Below are 21,774 nucleotides of genomic sequence, written 5' to 3'. Positions count from 1 at the left end.
TACATTTATTCCTAGACTTGTAATGTTTTGTTACCATTATGATTGAAATCTTTCTTTCTGGGGTATATGGGACATTTTTTTATATGTATTTATCAGCCCCTTACTATTATTACTGGTTTGCCTAAAGGCATTTGGACTAATGTCTAATCTAGAGACAGCTTGCTACAAATCTCCTGCCTCATCTTCATGCTTTGACTGGATTAAACATTACTAAGCATAACCTTCTCTTTTAAAATGTTATTTCCTTAGTGTTGTACCTAAATCAATGCAATGAAAGAAGTTGCATAAATAATTAATTCCCTAGTTCTGTGACACCTGGTCAAGGGTAGGCTATTCTCAAGATCCCTCATATTCTTCCTAAGGATGGATATAATTAATGACTGGTATGGTGAGAATGATGCCTCTTGTCTGAGTTATGGTTGTGAGTAATTTGCAAACTCTTTTTTTTCTTATAGGGAAAGTCATACTAAATCAGATTGAATACATCTAAACAAGAAAGACTAGTATTGCAGCCCAACACCTCAACCGGCTTTGATTATTTCCCTCATTGTAATCACTAGCTCCTGTCCAGGAGAAGCAAGGTGACTCTTAGTTGTTCCATTTCCTCCAAGACTGATAATGGAGTGAGTGGGAAGCGTGGCTTATATTTTATTGATTTATTCTTCTTAAATCAAGTCAGAAGAGAGAGAGGATGCAATTACTATGGGCTTTCCTGCTTTGCGGTAGTTAGGTGAGAATTTATTCAACAGAAGTGAAAAAAAAGCTCTATGCAGGGGCTTCCCTGGTGGCACAGCGTTTGAGGGTCCGCCTGCTGATTCAGGGCATACGGGTTCGTGCCCTGGTCCGGGAGGATCCCACGTGCCGCTGGGCCTGCGCGTCTGGAGCCTGTGCTCCGCAACGGGAGAGGCCGCAGCAGTGAGAGGCCCGCGTGCCGCAAAAAAAGAAAAGAAAAGAAAAAAAAAAGCTCTATGCAGTGTGCAGAGTCAGTCACAGCTCAGATTCAGACACATTCGAGCTTTAAACCTCCACTATGATTAGTGTATTTGTTTCTTACTGTCTCTGAAGACGTTACTGCAAACTTCACCGCCTTCTCTTGATCCTGGGAAGCCAGTCTGGGTGCTGACAGCCTCCCTTTTTCTTCCTTTCCCTACAGCGGTGTTGACTGCTTTCATTTGTCTTGTTTCTCCCGAGCCTGCAGGATGGGGCCGCCTTCTGCACACGCTCACTATCTATCTGCAAAGCCTTGCTCTGGCTGCCCTTCTTTGTGCACTGGGAGCAGCCACAGGGTGGGGTGGTGTTTGGGTGAGATGTTGAGCGTTGGCGGTACCCTTGGGCCACTTTTGGTGATTGGCAAGCAAGGCATCCCAGTGGTTGGTGTGTGGGTCCTGATGGAGTCTGTGCCCTGGCTGTAGGGCCCTTGTCCCTTTAATGCCTTCCTGGAGCCCTGGCTGCTGTTCTCCCAGGTGCTCCCCACTCCCCAGCTGAGCAGCACACCTCAGTATTCTGGGTGAGGTGAGAAAGGGGTGGATCTCTTTGGCAGCCTCCCTCAAAGCTGGGGAGCAGCTGCTCACTCACAGGCTCTCACTTTCCTCTGTGGAGAAATCACAGGCCAAGAATGACTCTCTTGGTGCCCAGCTGTGGGCTTTGCAGAGAGAGGTGATGAGGGAAAGTGAAAATTTCCCCCTAATCCTCTTCAGTGTGTCCAACCTCAGACGGTGTGCTGGAACTTCTCTGCTGGACTCCTGGACTCCTCAAGGCACCCTTTACTTTATGATTGTGAGAATAAGTGGGGGTTTTTTGGGGGGGAAATGTGGTAGAAAATTCTATTTTGCCATTTTGAACTTAGTGTTTTAAATTTTTGTTTCTAAGTAATTATATAGAAAAATTGATTATTTTTGGTGTACATTTCTGTTTATTTGAATTTTAATACATTGTATAGATCACGTATCCATCACATGATTATGATACATAACAGGTTCATTGCTCCCCAAAACTCCCCTGTGCTATCCTTTTGTAATTACAAACTCCACTATTCCTAACTCTTTGCAAGTACTGGTCTGTTCTTTCATATTTTTATCTTATTAAGAATGTCATATGGGGGCTTCCCTGGTGGCGCAGTGGTTAAGAATCCGCCTGCCAATGCAGGGGACACGGGCTCGAGCCCTGGTCTGGGAAGATCCCACATGCCTTGGAGCAATTAAGCCCGTGCACCACAACTACTGAGCCTGTGTGCTAGAGCCCATGAGCCACAACTACTGAGCCCACGTGCTGCAACTACTGAAGCCTGTGTGCCTAGAGCCCGTGCTCCACAGCAAGTGAACCCATCGCAATGAGAAGCCCGTGCGCTGCAACTAGAGAAAGCCCACGCGCAGCAACGAAGACCCAACACAGCTTTAAAAAAATAAATAAATAAAAAGAATGTCATATGAATAGAACCATACAATATATAACCTTTTTTAAAAAAAATTTTTATTTATTTATTCATTTCTGGCTGCGTTGGGTCTTCGTTGCTGCTTGCGGGCTTCAGTAGTTGTGACTCACGGGCTCGAGAGCGCAGTCTCAGTAGCTGTGGCGCTCAGGCCCAGTTGCTCTGCAGCACGTGGGATCCTCCTGGACCAGAGCTCGAATCCATGTCCCCAGCATTGACAGGCGGATTCCCAACCACTGCGCCACGAGGGAAGCCCTATAACCTTTTGAGATGTCTGAATCTCGGGGAGAGGAAGCGCATGCCACTGGGCACAGGTGTGATCTCCATCTCTGCCAACACACTCAGTGTTTTCTACCCCTGATGTTTTAAACTTTTGTTTTTATGGGAAGAGCTCATCATTTCAAGTGTTTGAATTCCTGTGGATATTTGATTTATAATTCTACTTTGTTTTTTTTTTTTTTTTTTTTTTTTTTTTGCTGTACGCGGGCCTCTCACTGCTGTGGCCTCTCCCGTTGCGGAGCACAGGCTCCGGACACACAGGCTCCGCGGCCATGGCTCGCGGGCCCAGCCGCTCCGCGGCATGTGGGATCCTCCGGGATCAGGGCACGAACCCGTGTCCCCTGCATCGGCAGGCGGACTCTCAACCACTGCGCCACCAGGGAGGCCCTGATTTATAATTCTATGAAAAACACTATGGCAATTGATAATGGAGAGGTAGTGCTGAAGGTTAGACCATATCCTATAATCATGTTGAGTCATGTTCTGCATACAAGTTTAGTTGCACAAACTCCAACCTAAATTTTTATCAATAGATATTTTTATCACACTTTAAGGCTAATTTTATTGATGAAGATTTACTCTAGCAGTACGGATTGGGGTATAGCTATTACTTGGCTTTTCTAGGATGGCATTGAATGAAATATCCAATAATTCTTTAACTTTGTTGCAATAGCAATATCTTTGTAGGGCTGAACATTTGCATTAGGATGGGTATTTTTTCAAATAAAGCCATACCTTAGCAAGTTATATTATTGGTAAGAGGACAAAGTCAGGAAAATCAGAAATATATAACATTCTACCATTAAAGTGGGAAGATGTCTCTAAAAGATGAAAAACAAAAGAATGCAAAGGAGAGTGTGACAATCTCCAAACATCTAGGAGAATTCTTTTCTAATGGTCTTGGATGGAGATGTATACTTTAGGCAATTATATGTTTGTTTTAAGGATCATGGGTCAGCCTCATCTTCTATAGAATGTCTACTTCTGACCATTCCCTGGAGAACCTTAGTTTAATATATCTAATGTGAATAACTTTTCAATTCTTGTCAATTAAGGAAGCATGATGTTATACTAGTTGATGCACATGTAACACAGGATGTATTTCTTGTACTTTATCTGCTGAATTAGTAACAAATAGTACCTAATAAGGTCATTTCTGCAAGCTCAATGGCAGTCTTTCTCTGGGTATCTTGCAGAGCATCCAGTCACCCAGGTTAACATCATGTAAAAGCTGATTAAATGAAAGGCTATAAAATCAACCTCTGTCTGTGATGAAAGGACTGATTATATTGGGTTTATCTATTTTAGTTCAGTTTGTGAAAGATTGGAATACGTGTTGTTTGGGACCTTGTGGGTTACCTGGACCTATCAGTGACCAGTTCATAGTGAGACAACATATGACTTTGTGAGGGGAAGAAAGCAGGGCCATGGGGGCCAAGGCTAATTAATAATGCATTAGGCCATAGTAGTTCAAGGGTGTCTGATACAGTAATTCATTTCAGTTCTAATATTCCATTTGTTCTTTCCACTTCTTCAGAAGATAGAGGGATGATAAGAATAGTAAAATTTCTGAGTGAGGGCCAAAACTTTGTATAGCTCCCCTATATAGATATACATTGAAATGGCACAGGTAGTAAACACAATATCAAGTTGATTTTCAACTATCGTGAGTGCTGTGGATTCTCTGACAAAAGACTGCTTCAACCCATGTAGAAATAAAAATACTACTACTAGTACATACTCAACCCATGGGGAAAAAGCAATTGTTTAACTCCTTTTCGAAATACCCCAAATGTTTCCTTGGGACAGTATTCCAGTTCATATCCCACCTTTACAGATTTTTATGGGAGTTTGTTTGTTCCAAGAAAGGCATGAACTGACCCCATTCTTTGCCATCCTAGAAGTTTCCCCACCAGTGTTTGTTTAATGTTGCAACCAATATGTCCCTACTGTGATGTCTTTTCTCTGGAGGACTTTAGCAAGAGTTCATCAGAGATCATTAGGCTCCACCAGACAGCTGTCCTGGCTTTGATATATCTTGTCCTCGTGAATCAAACAAATCAATCATTCCTAATGATTCTTTACAAAATTGGGGCCAAATTTTGTGCATCTAAGATGGAATAATTGAACTTCTCCATGGATTTGTGTTTATGTTCTAGAAGAGGTGCTTGCATAAGGATTAAGTCAGAAAGGGATGCTTAGCATAATAATCTGCTCAAGCATTTTTTCCTAGCTTCTACAGAGTCTTTTACACCATGAGAGTTGGTTCTTATGACGAAAATTTCTTTGAGTAACATGAAGACATCAAATAATTCATGTATTTGACATCCATTTTTAATAGGCATACATGAGATACACAAGAAGGTTAAGAAAATGTTAAGATGCTTAAAAAACCTCATTGTCTTCCTAGTATTTGGAAGCCGTGAACTGTGTTAAAAATCTATAACTAACACTGTATGTATACTTTTTGTAATTTAATATATCCAAGAGAGATCCACAAGTTCAGCTACTTAAGTTAATTTTGCTTCTGCTAATGATTGGTTTTAAAGGGAGTTTAGAGTAGCTATTGCATAACTAGCTTGGTATTTTTCTTTTCAATATTTAAAGTAAGATTATTTTAAAAACAAGTCAATTCAGAATTTGGTATGAGAGTGTCCAAAAGATCTGTTCTGGACATGAAGGCATTTTGAATAACAGAAGTACAATCATGAGATCCTTTAATTGAGAGGTGTAACAAAGTTGAATAATATGCGGAGAAATTAGTATTTTATGATTAGTCAACTAATTGGTAGACAAAGTTTGAGTGTTTTAGATTGGAGAACAATTTGTACTGTATGTAGTACCATCAGATTTAAATGGAGATTCCGGAGCAAGACCTGAAGATGCTTCAACCAATTTAGCCAAGGCTGTAATTACTTTGAGACAAGGAGTATAAGTTTTGTTGAACTTTAAGGGGTAGGCCATGATAGGGAATGGGTCTTTGTTTTTTGCCATGTTGTTTAGTAATATCCTTAGGCATGGCTTTCCTTTTACATTCATACACAAAGAAATGTTTATTACAATCAGTGGTGAACTCACGATCAGCTGTCTTATGGAGGTGTATGATGTCACCTGCAATATATTCCCTTTAGAGCTGGGCGCACAGAATATAGGGGCTTCTTGTGGCTCTTTTAGGGTTCCAACTGAGTTAATGGGAAAAATATAAATTCAAAGGTTTGATAACCTAATGGCCAAACTCTGGCATCTATTTTGGCCTTTCTGAACAGAGCTGGGCTGTCAAAACTAATAGAGAAGAGAAGGGGACCTCTGTGACAGGACTCCATGTCTGCAAGCTTCATTCTAGTCTTCTGCAAAGGGAGATTATCTTTTCTCCTGCTATTAGGTCCCAAGATAGGTAACTGAACAGATGTTGTGGTGAATAATTATACTGACTGCTATATCAATATATAGGTTGAAGAAGCTGCAGTAATTAGTCTAAAGAGATTTGCCTTCTTATCATAAAGTGATTTATTTCTACCTTAGGTGAAAGGAAAGCATACATAAGTGTAAGGATACATGATCATTACATCTTAGGTTGTTTCCATAATCCATTATATATAGTATTTTAAAATAAGTTCCATCACTGACGCAACGACTAAACACAGCAGTTGGTCGAATCATCATCTCCCTTTCAATAACAAATTTACCTCGTGTTTATTTTCAGATGTAATTGCTATCAGTTGAAGAGCTGGTTAATGCAAAAGGAAGTCTGGGTTGAGTGAAACTCTCACCTAGACCATAGAGAAGCTGACATGACCCACATCAACTTGCTCCTCCAGGAAACCCCTGTTTCCTGTTGTGGGGCAGCAGCAACACATAGCCCAGCAATTCTTTCCTCACCCTGTCAGGTTCAGCTCACCTTGCAGAGCCTTGAAATTGAAGAAGACACTTTCCATGTAGTGGAAGACCTCAAACATGCTTCTCTCCAGCCTTCTGAAGGTGGTCATGGCTTCATTGTGGCTAGGTAAGGATGGCCCCAGTGGGATTGTACCCCTCTAAGACCTAAGGATTGGGGGAACAGGCGGTTTATGGGCACCCTGGGAAGAAGGGGCAGTAGAGTGTAAAATAGAATTTCTTTGTTCCACAGTACTTATTCCTAAACTTCTGATTCTGTTTTTTTTTCTTTAGGATCCAGTATTGCCCAGAAGGTAACTCAAGACCAACCAGTAATATTAGTGCAGGAGAAGGAGGTTGTGACCCTGGACTGCATATATGACACAAATGATCCCAATTATAGTCTATACTGGTACAAGCAGCCCAGCAGTGGGGCGATGATTCTCCTTATTCGTCAGGACTCTTATAACCAGCAAAATGCAACAGAAGGTCGCTACTCACTGAATTTCCAGAAGGCAAACAAATCCATCAAACTTGCCATCTCAGCTTCACAGCTGGAGGACTCTGCAGTGTATTTCTGTGCACTGAGTGAGCCCACAGTGAGAGGCGTGTTAGAGGGAGGTATACCAAAACCCAGGGCTCTGCTTGATACATCTGCCTGCTGTAGGGACCAGGGCAGGGAATTGCCTTCACAGACAAGAAGTGGTTAGGGCTGTGGCAGCACAGGTGTAGGGTTAGAGGGAAAACACTCCTTCTAAGAAAATATTTCTCTGGGTTCGTAGACCATGTCTAGAGCTATCATTCATCAAAAACATCCTTATCCCTGAAAATTTGGGTTCAAATTTTTTATTGAAGACAAAAAATAGCCACATAAAATCCTTGCCATTTAGTGATTAGAATGAGCTAGAATAATTGACTAAGGAAATTCAGAGACATCTGATTCAAAAATTAGTAAAAGTATGCGTGAATTTTTGGATTTTCATTTCAATTTGTTCATTAAATATTTATTGAATATATATTATTTTACAGGCTTGTTTTGAGTAAGGAAGGTTGTGAAATCTCTTTGTGATTTTCCTCTTTTTGAATATTATGCAGTTTTACACCATTTAATGAATTCATTTATTTTAGTTTTGTTACCTGAGTTAATGGTACACTTGTTTACTTTCTAAGGTGCCTGATATGTCACAAACTTTGTGATAATCCTCATTCCATCTTATTAACACCTCTAGCATGGAATAGCTCAATTATCATAATGTAAGTTTTACCTGCCTCCCATCAGTCTTATCCACAAAAAGATCAATAATTAGTGGCTCTTAAAAGGACATTGTGAGAAGCAGAGTATGAATTATCTTGTTTCTCTGCTCTTGCCCTTCACTGCACCACTCCTTCAAAAGTATTTTTGCCATCATGTGGCACATTTTGGACACCTCCAGACCCTCTTTTCCAATCAGTGTTACACAATCCCAAATACTCTTTCTCTCTAATTTCCTCCTTCTACCTCTAATTCCATTTTCTCAGTGTCTTAAAATTTGAATGGTAATGGGTGGTTGCTAAGTGATCTTGTATTGTAACTGCCTCTTATATTTGCATTTTGAAAGCGGTTGTGTAGAGTAGAAATCTTTTTTTTTTAGTTACTATCAATCACCTCACATAGCTATAATTTTTATTTCTTCTGATGAGAACTTTTAAGATTTATTCTCTTAGCAACTTTCAAATATTCAGTACAGTATTGGTAACTATAGTCACTGTGCTATACATTACATCCCCAAACTTACTTAGAACTGAAAATTTGTGCCTTTTGACCGACTTCACCCATTACACTTTACCCCCCTGCGCCTCTGTCCTCTGGCTACTATGAGTTTTGTTTTTTTTTTTAATTTTAGATAGAGTAGGAATCTTTTTTTTTTCTTTCCTTTTTTTTGTTTTTTGTGGTACGCGGGCCTCTCACTGCTGTGGCCTCTCCCGTTGCAGAGCACAGGCTCCCGACGCGCAGGCTCAGCAGCCATGGCTCACGGGCCCAGCCGCTCCACGGCATGTGGGATCCTCCTGGACCAGGGCACGAACCCGCGTCCCCTGCATTGGCAGGCGGACTCCCAACCACTGTGCCACCAGGGAAGCCCTAGATAGAGTAGAAATCTTAAAAGGAATGTCTTACAGTCCCTTCATTAAGTGGTGCTGGAAAAATTGGACAGCTATGTGTAAAAGAATGAAATTAGAACATTCTCTAACACCATACATAAAAATAAAGATCTAAATGTAAGACCAAATAATATAAAACTCTTAAAGGAAAACATAGGCAGAACACTCTCTGACATAAATCACAGCAAGATCTTTTTTGGTCCACCTCCTAGAGTAATGAAAATAAAACCAAAAATATATAAATGGGACCTAATGACACTTAAAAGCTTTTGCACAGCAAAAGAAACCATAAACAAAATGAAAAGACAACACACAGAATGGGAGAAAATATTTGCCAATGAATTCACAAACAAGGGATTAATCTCCAATATATACAAACAGCTCATGCAGCTCAATGTCAAAAAAACCAAACAACCCAGTCAAAAAAAAATGGGTGGAAGATCTAAATAGACATTTCTCCAAAGAAGACATACACATGGCCAAGAGGCACATGAAAAGATGCTCAACATCATTAATTATTAGGGAAATGCAGATCAAAACTACAATGAGGGGTCCTTCCCTGGTGGCGCAGTGGTTGAGAGTCCGCCTGCCGATGCAGGGAACACGGGTTCGTGCCCCGGTCTGGGAAGATCTCACATGCCGTGGAGCGGCTAGGCCCATAAGCCATGGCCGCTGAGACTGCGCGTCTGGAGCCTGTGCTCCACAACGGGAGAGGCCACAACAGTGAGAGGCCCGCGTACTGCAAAAAACAAAAGAAACGACAAAAAAAACCTGCAATGAGGTATCACCTCACACTGATCAGAATGGCCTTCATCAAAAAATCTACAAACAATAAATGCTGGTGAGGGTGTGGAGAAAAGGGAACCCTCCTACACTGCTGGTGGGAATATAAATTTTTACAGCTACTAAGGAGAACAGTATGGAGGTTCCTTAAAAAATTAAAAATAAAACTACCATATGGTCCAGCAATCCCACTTCTGGGCATATATCCAGAGAAAACCATAATTCAAAAAGGCATATGCACCCCAGTGTTCATTGCAGCACTATTTACAATAGCCAGGACATGGAAGCAACCTAAATGTTCACCAGTGGAGGAATGGATAAAGAAGATGTGGTACATATATACAATGGAACATTACTCAGCCATAAAAAAGAATGAAATAATGCCATTTGCAGCAACATGGATGGACCTAGAGATTGTCATACTGAGTGAAGTAAGTCAGACAGAGAAAGACGAATACCATATGATATTGCTTATATGTTCAATCTAAAAAAAATGGTACAAATGAACCTATTTACAAAACAGAAGTAGAGTCACAAATGTAGAAAACAAACTTATGGTTACCAAGGGGGAAATGGGGAGGAGGGATAAATTGGGAGATTGGGATTGACATATAACACTACTATATATAAAATAGATAACTAAAAAGAACCTACTGTATAGCACAGGGAACTCTACTGAATACTTACATGGGAATAGACTTAATTGGGAATAGAATCTAAAAAAGAGTGTAATGACTTACATGGGAATAGAATGTAAAGTAATGACTTACATGGGAATAGAATCTACAAAAGAGTGGATATATGTACATGTATAACTGATTCACTCTGCCGTACAGCAGAAACTAACACAACATTGTAAATCTACTATACTCCAATAGAAATCAATTTTAAAATGTCTTAAAATTTTTTAACTCAAAAAACTCTTACCATTTTAACAGACATTTTTACCATATTAATAATTTTAAGTGTACAATCCAGTGATATTAAAAACATTTACATTGTTCAACCAGTACCACCATCCATCTCTAGAACTCTTTTCATCTTGAAAAACTGAAAATTTGTACTCATTGAAGAGTAACTCCCCATTCACGTGTCCCTCCAGCCCTGGCCACTACTATTCTACTCTATCTTTCTATGAGTTTGAGAGCCCATATAAGTGGAATCATGTAACGTTGGTCATTTTGTGACTTATTTCATTTAGCATAATGTACTCAAGTTTCATCTATGTTGTAACAGGTGTTAGAATTTCTTTCCTTTTTTTTGAATTTTATTTTATTTATTTTTTTATATAGCAGGTTCTTTCCTTTTTGGAGTTGAATAATATTTCAGTGTATGTGTATACCACATTTTGTCTATCTCTTCATCTGTTGATGGATATTTGGGTTGCTTCCACCTTTTGGTGGAACCATGGATATATAAATACCTCAATATTTGGGGTATATACCCAAATTCTTTCAATTTTTTTGAGTATATAATTAGAAGTGGAATTGCTGGATCACATGGCACTTCTATTTTTAAATTTTTGAGAAATATTTATACTGGTTAATTTTTTTTTTTTTTTTTTTGCGGTACGCGGGCCCCTCACTGCTGTGGCCTCTCCCGTTGCAGAGCACAGGCTCCGGATGCGCAGGCTCAGCAGCCATGGCTCATGGGCTTAGCTGCTCCGCGGTATGTGGGATCTTCCAGGACCAGGGCACGAACACGTGTCCCCTGCATCGGCAGGTGGACTCTCAACCACTGCATCACCAAGGAAGCCCTACTCCCTGATCTTTGATGACCATCTCGGTCTAGGGCACTGATCACAAATGAAATCTTATAAACTGGCATCAGACTGGCTGCAACAAAACCATCTGGGAGCTTTAAAAAATTACACACTTGTGGGAATTCCCTGGCAGTCCAGTGGTTAGGACTCCGCACTTTCACTGCTGAGGGCCCGGATTCAATCCCTGGGTGGGGACCTAAGAGCCTACAAGCTGTGCAGCAGTGCCAATGGAAAAAAAAATAATTACGCAGTTGTGGGTCTCAATCCTGGAAAGTATGATTCATGAAGTTAGTTGTGGGATCCCAGAATCGGTAATTTTAAATCACTTACACATTGATTCTATTATAAGCTGTTGTATGAATATCAGCTATGTCTTTAATAATTTGAAAAGCTGGGAAAAAAGAGAGTCCTAACTCATGCTCGAGGCTTTTGAAACAAATCCACATCTTTAGAGTTCCTAACCCAGTGGAGGAAAATTATTTGATTAAAGTTTGGCAATAAAATATGGCAGATGGATGGTAACAGAAAGCATCCTTGAGGTTATTCACTAAGAGTATAAGATTAGTACTTGTCTGATTCACATAGGCCAACACTTTTATCTTGGAGTCAAGAAAATAGTAGGAGAATAAGACATTGATCTCAGACCATTCTATAAGGATTTGATCATTTCAATTATGATATTTCTCTTGTTTTCACATTTTAATGATTCTGAAATTCAGGATTATTTGACTATTGATAAGATAGTGTGGCTTTTTCCTCTGAAAAGATTTTATTAAAAAGATAGCATTTCTTACAAATGATATTATTTTGGGACCGATAAAATATTATATTTCAAGTAGTAGTGATTCCTCAATCAGTGACCCTTGATTCATTATTTTTGTTTGGTATAGTAAATATTTAGTGAGCATGTAATAAATGTCAGTCACTGTTGCTCTATAAATTGGGGTACAATGCTGAAACACAGAGATTCACTCAGTACTGATTTGGCTTCTTATTACTTCCTCTGTAATCAACCTCAGATTCTTTTCTGACATTCAGTGGATTATAGGCTGGCCCACCATGGATACCTGAGAATATAAAGTACTATTTAAAGTGCTTAAGAAAACTGATATCTTCTCAGCTGCAGAAATACCTGGGATGCTCTGTTAAAGAACTTCCATGTCAGGTAGTGTCCTAAGAGCAAAACAGACCTGAGAAGTTATGACAGCTCTTGTTCAGATTTCCAAGCACCACCTGAAGACTGGCATGTACCTCATGAATAAAGTCAAGGATAACATTTTTCTGACTTGAGGAGACCAGGAAGTGTGCATCCCATTTCAGTGTCTGTCCACCAGGGGGTGCAGTTTCTTAACACAAACACATTTCCTGTCTGAAACTAGGCTTAGGTTTATCACTTCACTGTGACTTCAATATTTCTTCAAGTGAAGAGTCAAGGACATTATTCAGGAGACACTCTAGAGATGAACTCTTCTCCAGGCTTAGTGACTGTGATACTCCTAGTGCTTGGTAAGTAAAATGCCTCTAAAAATTTGGATTCTTTTTTCTGTTATGTCAACAAAACCTTTAATCATAATTTTATCCCAGAGCTTTATGCCCAAGATGATACAGAACTCTTTTATTTTTCCCCAGGACAAACCCGTGAAGACCCAGTGACCCAGATGGATGGCCAAATGACTCTTCCAGAAGGGGCTGCCTTGACCATAAATTGCACTTATTCAGCCACTGGGTACCCCGTTACTTTCTGGTATGTTCAATATCCTGGAGAAGGTCCACAGGTCCTTCTGAAAGCCATGAAGGACAATGAGAAGGGAACCAATAAAGAGTTTGAAGCCACACACCACAGAGAATCAAAATCCTTCCACTTGGAGAAAGCCTCAGTCCAAGATTCAGATTCGGCCGTGTACTACTGTGCTCTGAGTGACACAGTGATGGGAACTGCAGGGGTGGCTGAGCACAAACTCTTTGAGTGGCAACAAGGGGCCTGGAGGCTGAGTGTCTCCATTTGATCCACTCTGTGGCACAGTCTATGGTGGTTTGTCCCTCAGTCTCTGGTTGATACAAAACTCATACAAATTTCTAGAGAATAAGAGCAAGAAGTGAATATTCCCTATACCCAACTCTTCATTAGTGATTTTGAAAGAAGAGTCTGACATCAATAGTTCCTCATCCAGGGCCAAAGTAATTTCAAGGTAAAGTCACATAAACAATGAGACTTGGGGCTAATGTAAGAAGAAGCAAGAAGCACTGGATGTGTGCTGTACCCCTGTGGAAGGGTTTAGAAACCAGAAGCATTAATTACACTTGAATAATTTGGGTGGATGGTGCTGTGTGTGTTTGTGTGTTTTGAGGGCATTCAGGGAGTGAAGGCTGAAAATAGGAAGACTGAAAATATGTAAGCAGCAGACTACCCATGTTCTCTACCAGTGCCTGTATAACAAGCAGTGATCATTTCCCAAACCCAGCAGAAAATTGGAAGTTAGCCATTGATGAATTGAGCAACAGCACATATAAGTAAGTAAGCCAAAATAATTAAAAATTTAAAATGTAATAATTAACTGTTCACTTCAAGGAAAAAATTATTATTCAAGAAAATAGCATACTCATAGTCTATATGATGCAACTAAATTTTCTTCTAGGTAAGTTTTACCACCAGTAGCCATGATTAGGCAGAATATCTATTTTCCCCAAACCTTGCGTATTACTAAGGTTCTGGACTGTTGCTATCAGTTACGCTTTTTAAAAAAAATTTAATAATTTAAAATTTACGAATGAGATGGAGCTTCATTTCATTTAAAAGTCATTTATACGTTTTTGTATAAATTGTCCACTCATATATCTTCCCATTTCCTACTGTATTATAGTCATTTAACTATAGAGTTTAAAGAACATTCTCTATGTTAAGGAAGTTGTCATAAGACTGTCACATATATGTGTCTTTTAAAAAAGTTTAATATAACCTTTTTGACTTTATGGTCTTGTTTGGCAGGCAGAATTTTAAAAATAGTATGTAGTAAATTTTTGAAAAATTTCTTTTATGGATTCTGAGTTATATTTCGTGCTTAAAAATCTGTAGCACTCTAAAATGATAAAATTTTATCTCATATTTTCTTTAGTTTTTCTCAGATTAATTTTGTCTTTAAATCTTTAAATTTGCGTGTGTGTGTATGTATGTGTAGAGAGGTTGAGGTTTAAGGCTTTGTATTTTTCTTAATTTTTGTTTGTTAGTTTATTTTGAGGCAGGTATCCAGGCTCAACATTTTGAATGACTCATTTTTCTTTATTGATTTTAAATGTTATATTTGTCTTTTTTCCTATCTCTTTCATTTTTCCTTATTAAGATTTTCAACCTAGGCATTCTTTTTTTTCCCAGTATTTATACTTCAGTATTAGCAGTGCTTTATGCCAATAGCTTACTGGATATATAAAGAATATATATCCAGTCAGCCCTAAGACCATGCTAGAAATAAATACAGAGAAAATGGTGTGACTGGAAGGGATGCCATTGGAGAAGGAGAGAGAGATAAACCCACTCCACTGCTTCACAAGATGTGTATGAGATGTCACCTCAGGCAATGGAAATTATCTGCCTGTGTTCCCAGCTCTGTCAGTTGGTTTGGACTATGAGGACCCAGACAAAGTAGCTGACAACATGCTCACAATTAGTCCATACAAGGATGGGAAGTAGACAACCAACACTGGAGAACAAGAAAAATTTTGTATCATCTGTCTTCTTGAAGAAGAGGAGTTAAATAATGGGGACTTGATTTAGAGTTTGGAAGGATCCCATCTACTTGAAATGCCTTGAAATCTGCTGCTGCCTCAGTGTTTTGAACCCTGTAATTGCTTTGGAGGACATTTTTGAATTTTTCCTGTTGCTACATAGCTTTTTGATGAAGTTTGTAAAACTCCATTGTAGTAACTATCATTGCCTCTGTTGAGGGTGTTGTGGAAAATTGATTACTATATTTCAAACATCTTGCCCCTAATTTAAGCAGAATAGGTATGGGCAGTTCTGTTGTCTAAGGTTCTCTCTTTCTCCCTCTTCCTCTCCTGCTCCCTCTCCCTCTCTCCTCTCCTGTCTTCTCTCAGTCCTTTTGCTCTTGATTTTGCTGGACTGATTCTGTTTTCATCCTTCCCTGAAGTAAGCATTTCTGAGGGATCAACCATTTCTTTGAGCCATCAACACATAAAAATTATTTTACTGTGAAATATAACCAGTGTTCACAGAAGTATGTAAAACCTACAAACAATCAATCTATATTATTTAGGTACATACAAATTTGAGACTGTGATTTTTTTGGTTATGAGATTTCTGCATGAATTTTAAAAACTCTCTGTATTAGGGCTCTCCAGAGAAACAGAACCAAAAGGATCAATAGAATGTGTGTGTGTGTGTGTGTGTGTGTGTGTGTGTGTAGAGAGAGACAGAGACAGAGATTTTAGGAATTGGCTCATGTGATTGTAGGGACTGGCAAGTCCAAATTCTGCAGGGCAGGAAGGCAGACTGGAGACCCAGGGAGCAGTTCATCTTGTACTTTGCATCCAAAGGTGGTCTGGAGGCAAAATTCCTTCTACCTCCAGGACCGTAATATTTTTCTCTTAAGACCTTCGACTGATTGGATGGAGCCCACTCACATTATGGAGAGTCATCTGTTTTTCTCAAAGTCTACTGATTTAAATGTTAATCTCATCTAAAAAAATACTTTCACAGCAACTTCTGAACTGATGTTTGACCAAATATCTGGATACCAAGCTTAGCAAAGTGGAAACATAAAATTAAGCATTAATTAATTATTATCTCTAATATCCTATTCTGGAAGCCTAGTTTGTTTTACACAGATATAATATACTAGCTTTTTTGGGTGTTTGTATGATATAGTTTTTTCCATTTTTCTGCTTTCAACCTCTTTGTGCACTGTATCTGAAACTTGGAAGAAATCCTCAGATATCCACACTCTCAACTGTTCATTGTTTTCCTATTTCACTGAGAAAATAGAAGCAACAAGAAGAGGATTTTCACAAGCTTCTAAACTTAGCTCTTACTAGCATCTATGCTCAAATACTCTACTTCTTCTCCTATTAGATGTTATTTCCATGATAGCAGAGATTTTGCTTATCCTCAACACATAGAATCATACCTGGCAAACAGTTGGCATATAAAAATTGTTGAATTACAAATGAATAATAGAAAATACCACTATCAATGCCAGAACAAAAAATTACCATTAATTCATTCAATAAAAATTTGCTACGTGCCTATTTCTTGGCAGGTCCTATTTTAGAAAATGTAGTAGAGAATAGAACAGATAAAAATTCCTATAGTAAGGAGCTTATATTTTGCTTGAGAACTAAGTTTAGACTATTTACTACCATAGGGTCTTTATATGCATCATCTCTTTTGTTTTAAAATTTTTCCAGCTTTATTAATGTACAATTGACAAATAAAAATTGTCTATATTTAAAGTATACAACATGTTTTGATATATGTATAGATTGTTAAATGATTATGACAACAAAACTAATTAACATATTCATCACTTCACATAGTTACTATTTGTGTGTGTGTGGGGTAAGAACACTTAAGATCTACTCTCTTAGCAAACTTCAAGTGTACAATACGGTATTACTAACTATAGTCACCATGCTGCATGTTAGATCTTCCGAATGTATTGTGCATAATGAAAACTTTGCACCCTTTGACAACATCTCCCTGTTTTTCCCACCCCCAAGCCACCTTGCGTCTACCATTCTACTCTCTGCTTCTATAAGTTCAACTTTTTTAGATTCCTCATATAAGTGATTTCATGCAGTATTTGTCTTTCTGTGTTTGGCTTATTTCACTTACCATAATGTTCTTCCGGTTCATCCATGTTGTTGCAAATGGCAGGATTTCATCTGTCGATGGACATGAAGGTTGTTTCCATGTCTTGGTTACTGTGAATGATGCTGCAGTGAACATGGGAGCTCAAATATCTCTTGGAGATACTGATTTCATTTCTTTCAGATATATATATATATATATCTCCATCTAGAGGTGGGATTCCTAGATCATATGGTAGTTGTATTTTTAATTTTTTGAGGGATCTCCATATTGTTTTTCATAGTGGCTGTACCAATTTACCTTCCCACCAACAGTGACCAAGGGTTTCGTTTCTCCAAATCCTCACCAACACTTGTTATCTCTTGCCTTTTTGATGATAACCATTCTAATAGGAGTAAGGTAATATCTCATTGTGGTTTTGATTTGCATTTCCCTGATGCTTAATGATCTTGAGCACTATTTTATATAACTATTTATCATTTGTATGTCTTCTTTAGAGAAATGTCTGTTCAGGTTCTTATCGATTATTCAGTTGGGTTGTTTCCTTGCTATTGAGTTGTTTGATGTCTTTATATGTTTTGGTCGTTAGCTCCTTATCAGATGTGTGGTTTGCAAATATTTTCTACAATTTTGTAAGTTGTCTCTTCACTCAGTAGGTCATTTCCTTTGCTATGCAGATGCTTTTTCGTTTGATGCAATCCCACTTATTTACTTTTGCTCTTGTTGCCTGTGCCTTTTTGTCATATCCAGAAATTATTGCTCAAACCAATGTCAAGATTTTTCCTTGTGTTTTCTTCTGTTAGTTTCACAATTTCAGGTATTACTTTTAAGTCTTTAATCCATTTTGAGTTGATTTTAGTACAAGGTGTGAGGTAAGGTTTGACTTTCATTCTTTTTTTTTTTCTTCTTTTTGAGGCACGCGGGCCTCTCACTGCTGTGGCCTCTCCCGTTGCGGAGCACAGGCTCCGGACGCACAGGCTCAGCGGCCGTGGCTCACGGGCCCAGCCACTCCGCGGCATGTGGGATCCTCCTGGACAAGGGCATGAACCCGCGTTCTCTGCATCGGCAGGCAGACTCTCAACCACTGCACCACCAGGGAAGCCCTTGACTTTCATTCTTATGTATGTGGATATCTAGTTTTCTCAACACCGTTTATTGATGAGACTATCTTTTCTCCATTGGAAATGAGAGCTATCCTTTCCCCATTGTATCAAAGATCAGTTGACCATACATATGTGGATTTATTTCTGCACTCTCTTCTGTTCCATTGGCCTGTAAGTCTGTTTTTATGCCAGTACTATACTGTTTTGATTACAAAAGGTTTGTATTATTATTATTTTTTTATTTGCGGTACGCGGGCCTCTCATTGTTGTGGCCTCTCCCGTTGCGTAGCACAGGCTCCAGACCCGCAGGACCCAGACCTGCAGGCTCAGTGGCCATGGCTCACGGGCCCAGCCGCTCCGCAGCATGTGAGATCTTCCTGGACCAGGGAACGAACCCGTGTCCCCTGCATTGGCAGGCGGACTCCCAACCACTGCGCCACCAGGGAAGCCCTCTGGAGGTTTTTGATGACTGAATCAATCTCCCAAATTGTTATTGTTCTGTTCAAATTAAATTATTGATTTCTTCATGATTCATCCTTGGTATGTTGTGTATTTCTAGGAATTTGTCTGTTTCTTCTAGGTTATCCCATTTGTTGGCATGTAATTGTTCATAGTAGTCTATTATGATGTTATGAATTCCCATAAGTCCTTCAGGCTTTCTTCACTCTTTTTTCTTCTTTTTTCTTTTGATCCTCTGACTAGTGACTTTTCTTCACATTCCCTGATTCTTTCTTCTGCTTGATCAAGTCAGATTTTAACCCTTCTAATGAATTTTTCAGTTCAGCATTGTGTTCTTCAGCTTCAGTATTCCTGTTTGGTCCTTTATATGTCTTCTATGTCTTTGTTGAACTTCTCACTTTGTTCATGTATTGTTTTCCTGATTTCATTTAGTTGTCTCTCTGTGTTCTTTTGTAACTCATTGATCTTCTTGAAGATGATTGTTGATGATTGAATTCTTTGTAAGGTAATTCACAGACTTCCGTTTCAATTGGTTACTGGAGATATGTTTCCTGACTTTGATTGTATCATGTTTTCTCGAGTTTTTATGCACCTTGTAGATTTTCTTTGTTGCCTGAGCATTTGAAGAAGCAGGTAGCTCTCCCAGTATTTATGGTCTGGTTTTGACCAGAGGAGACATTCATCTGTCAGCAGTGCTAAATATGAGGCAAGATAGAGACCAGAACTGGGAGTGCACTGTAAGGTTGAACAAGGACCCCTTGAGTTCCAGTCCTCTCTTTTGGAGGAAATACCTCAGTTCTGTGCTTTTCCCCACCTTGCAGAGCAGTACTAGCTGTAATACCACAGCATTCCTTTTTCTTTGCTGCCAGCTGTTCCAGGAACCAAGCTCTGCCAGTCAGTCAGTGCTAAGTATAGCATGAGGTAGAAACTGGCTCCATGGAGGGTGCTTTGAATTATCAGGCATAAGGCCCCCTTCACTTCATTCCCTTCCTTGTGGAGGTAAAACCAGTTCTGCACTTATTCTCAATCTTGCAGGGCAGTGTTAGTTGTAGAATGATACCCTCACTTTCCTTTGTTTCTTACTGTCCCAAGGGACCAGGTTCTGCTGGTCATTCAGCACCTGGGTGCTGAATGCAGGGAGATAGAAACCAGCTCTACAGAGGACACTCTGAAATGCTGGGAATAAGACCAGCTCTCCCCCCACCCCCACCCTGCTTTCTTCTCCCCCTGTGGAGGGAAAACCTCAGTTCTGCTCTTCCAATTCCACAGAGCAGAACTGGCAGTAAAGGAGACATCCTCCATTTTCCTGTGTTTCTTATTGTCTCAAGGGATTGCTCTCTGCCTGTCATTCTGTACTTGGTATGAGATGAGATAGAAAACCACCCCACAGAGGGTGACCTGAGAGGACTGGAGGTCAGGTTCAAGCTCCAGTATCACTCCCCTCCCCCATGGGGGAAATCATGGGCATTGGTTAACTTCTTAGTACTGAGCTATCCTGACTTGGCTGAGGGACTGATGCGGGTAAAGTGAAATTCTCTTCTTACCCCTGCAAATGTCACTGGTCTCAGTTGGTGCTTCCTTGAGTGCTTTTACTTTTAGCTGGATTCTGAATTTCTCTTCAAGGTATTTTGGTATTAATATCATTGTTAAATCCATGTCTGTGTAGGAAAGAGAGCTAGGGCTTCCTCCTCTGCCATCTTGCTCATGGCCTGCATCATGTCTTTTAAATCTTCCAGAAATAGTCAGGTAAGTGTTACTACACATATTATCAGATGAGAAAACTGAGGCTTAACTCTCCTATCCAATACAGCCAGAATTCATACTGGGGTTTTCAAACATATGTTTTATGTACTAAACTACTGTGCTTACAGAGACTTGTAGGGGCTTATATTCTGTATTAGATTGAAAATAGAGAGGAAGAAACTTAGCAAGAAGCCTAAGGAGAGGTTTTGAGCAACTGTAGCTCTGACCCCAAGATGGCAGTGTTTGCAGTGTTTGGCCCTGCCTGTAGATACGATTGAGTATAAAGTAGCAAAACCTGGTCTTTGACTGATTAGGCATGTAATCTCTGATTGGCTAAGCATACTCCCTGAGAATCCCTTTGTTAATGTAAGAAGTAAAAGATGTTGAATAGACAAGTCAGTTTTGGGGGACAGCCCAGTGCAGAAGAATGGAGAAGCATGTGAGGACCTCCCTGGTGGTTTTGTGGCTTCATTTTTGCTGTAAGTTAACGAAGAGTTTTAGCCAGGTTGACACAGGAAGTCCAGGGAACATTTTTAAAGGTTTTCAGCCAAGGTGTATTGCATTGGGGTGGGAGGAGGGAAGAATATGGGGTCATTTTATGGTTCACCTGGGATTCATTTTGGAGAAGAGGAAGGGATGCAAATTAGAAAGCATTAAAAAGGGATGATCTGGGCTTCCCTGGTGGCGCAGTGGTTGAGAGTCCACCTGCTGATGTAGGGGACGTGGGTTCGTGCCCCGGTCCGGGAGGATCCCACATGCCGCGGAGCGGCTGGGCCCGTGAGCCATGGCCTCTGGGCCTGCACGTCCGGAGCCTGTGCTCCGCAACGGGAGAGACCACAACAGTGAGAGGCCCAAGTACAGAAAAAAAAAAAAAAAAAAAAAGGATGATCTATCTCTCAGATCTCTCTTTGCTTTTTGAATAGGGGTGAGTGGCAAAAACCAAGTGGAACAGAGTCCTCCATCCCTGACGGTCCTGGAGGGACAGAACTGCACGTTTCAATGCAATTATACAGTGAACCCCTTTGGCAATTTAAGGTGGTACAAACAGGACACTGGGAGAGGTCTTGTTTCCCTGATAATCATGAGTTACAGTGACAGCAAAAAATCGAATGGACGGTACACAGCCACTCTGGATGCAAGTGCCAAGCACAGCTCCCTGCACATCACAGCTGCCCAGCTCAGCGATCCAGCCTTCTACATCTGTGTGGTGGATGCACTGTGCTCCCCAGGCACTCGCAGCCAGTACCCAAACCTGCACCTGGAGGCTGTCAGGGAGCATTTCTTTTAATGTCGTATGTAATTTCACAAGCGAGCTAGTACTTCTCTCTCAGACACGACTGAATTTGAACTTGAGCCTAGATGTCTATTAACATAGAGGTATCCT

General features: G+C 40.0%; 3 gene segments (V, D, J or C); all 3 read left to right on the top strand.

The window, feature by feature from the left end:
- The first annotated feature begins 6,661 nt into the window (after window positions 1-6,661).
- Window positions 6,662-7,290, top strand: LOC132488099 (T cell receptor alpha variable 14/delta variable 4-like). The segment is given in 2 exon segments: window positions 6,662-6,710; window positions 6,875-7,290. Coding segments are annotated over 2 exon segments (465 nt in total).
- Window positions 7,291-12,691: 5,401 nt separating this feature from the next.
- Window positions 12,692-13,270, top strand: LOC132488098 (T cell receptor alpha variable 9-2-like). The segment is given in 2 exon segments: window positions 12,692-12,770; window positions 12,894-13,270. Coding segments are annotated over 2 exon segments (423 nt in total).
- A 7,547-nt stretch (window positions 13,271-20,817) lies between these two features.
- LOC132488097 (T cell receptor alpha variable 10-like) lies at window positions 20,818-21,678 on the top strand. The segment is given in 2 exon segments: window positions 20,818-20,869; window positions 21,314-21,678. Coding segments are annotated over 2 exon segments (417 nt in total).
- The last annotated feature ends 96 nt before the right edge of the window (window positions 21,679-21,774 follow it).

Source organism: Mesoplodon densirostris, chromosome 4, assembly GCF_025265405.1.
Source record: "Mesoplodon densirostris isolate mMesDen1 chromosome 4, mMesDen1 primary haplotype, whole genome shotgun sequence".
NCBI classification, from domain to species: domain Eukaryota; kingdom Metazoa; phylum Chordata; class Mammalia; order Artiodactyla; family Ziphiidae; genus Mesoplodon; species Mesoplodon densirostris.
Note: the sequence above shows the minus strand (reverse complement) of the source record. Positions and strands in the feature narration are given on the sequence as shown.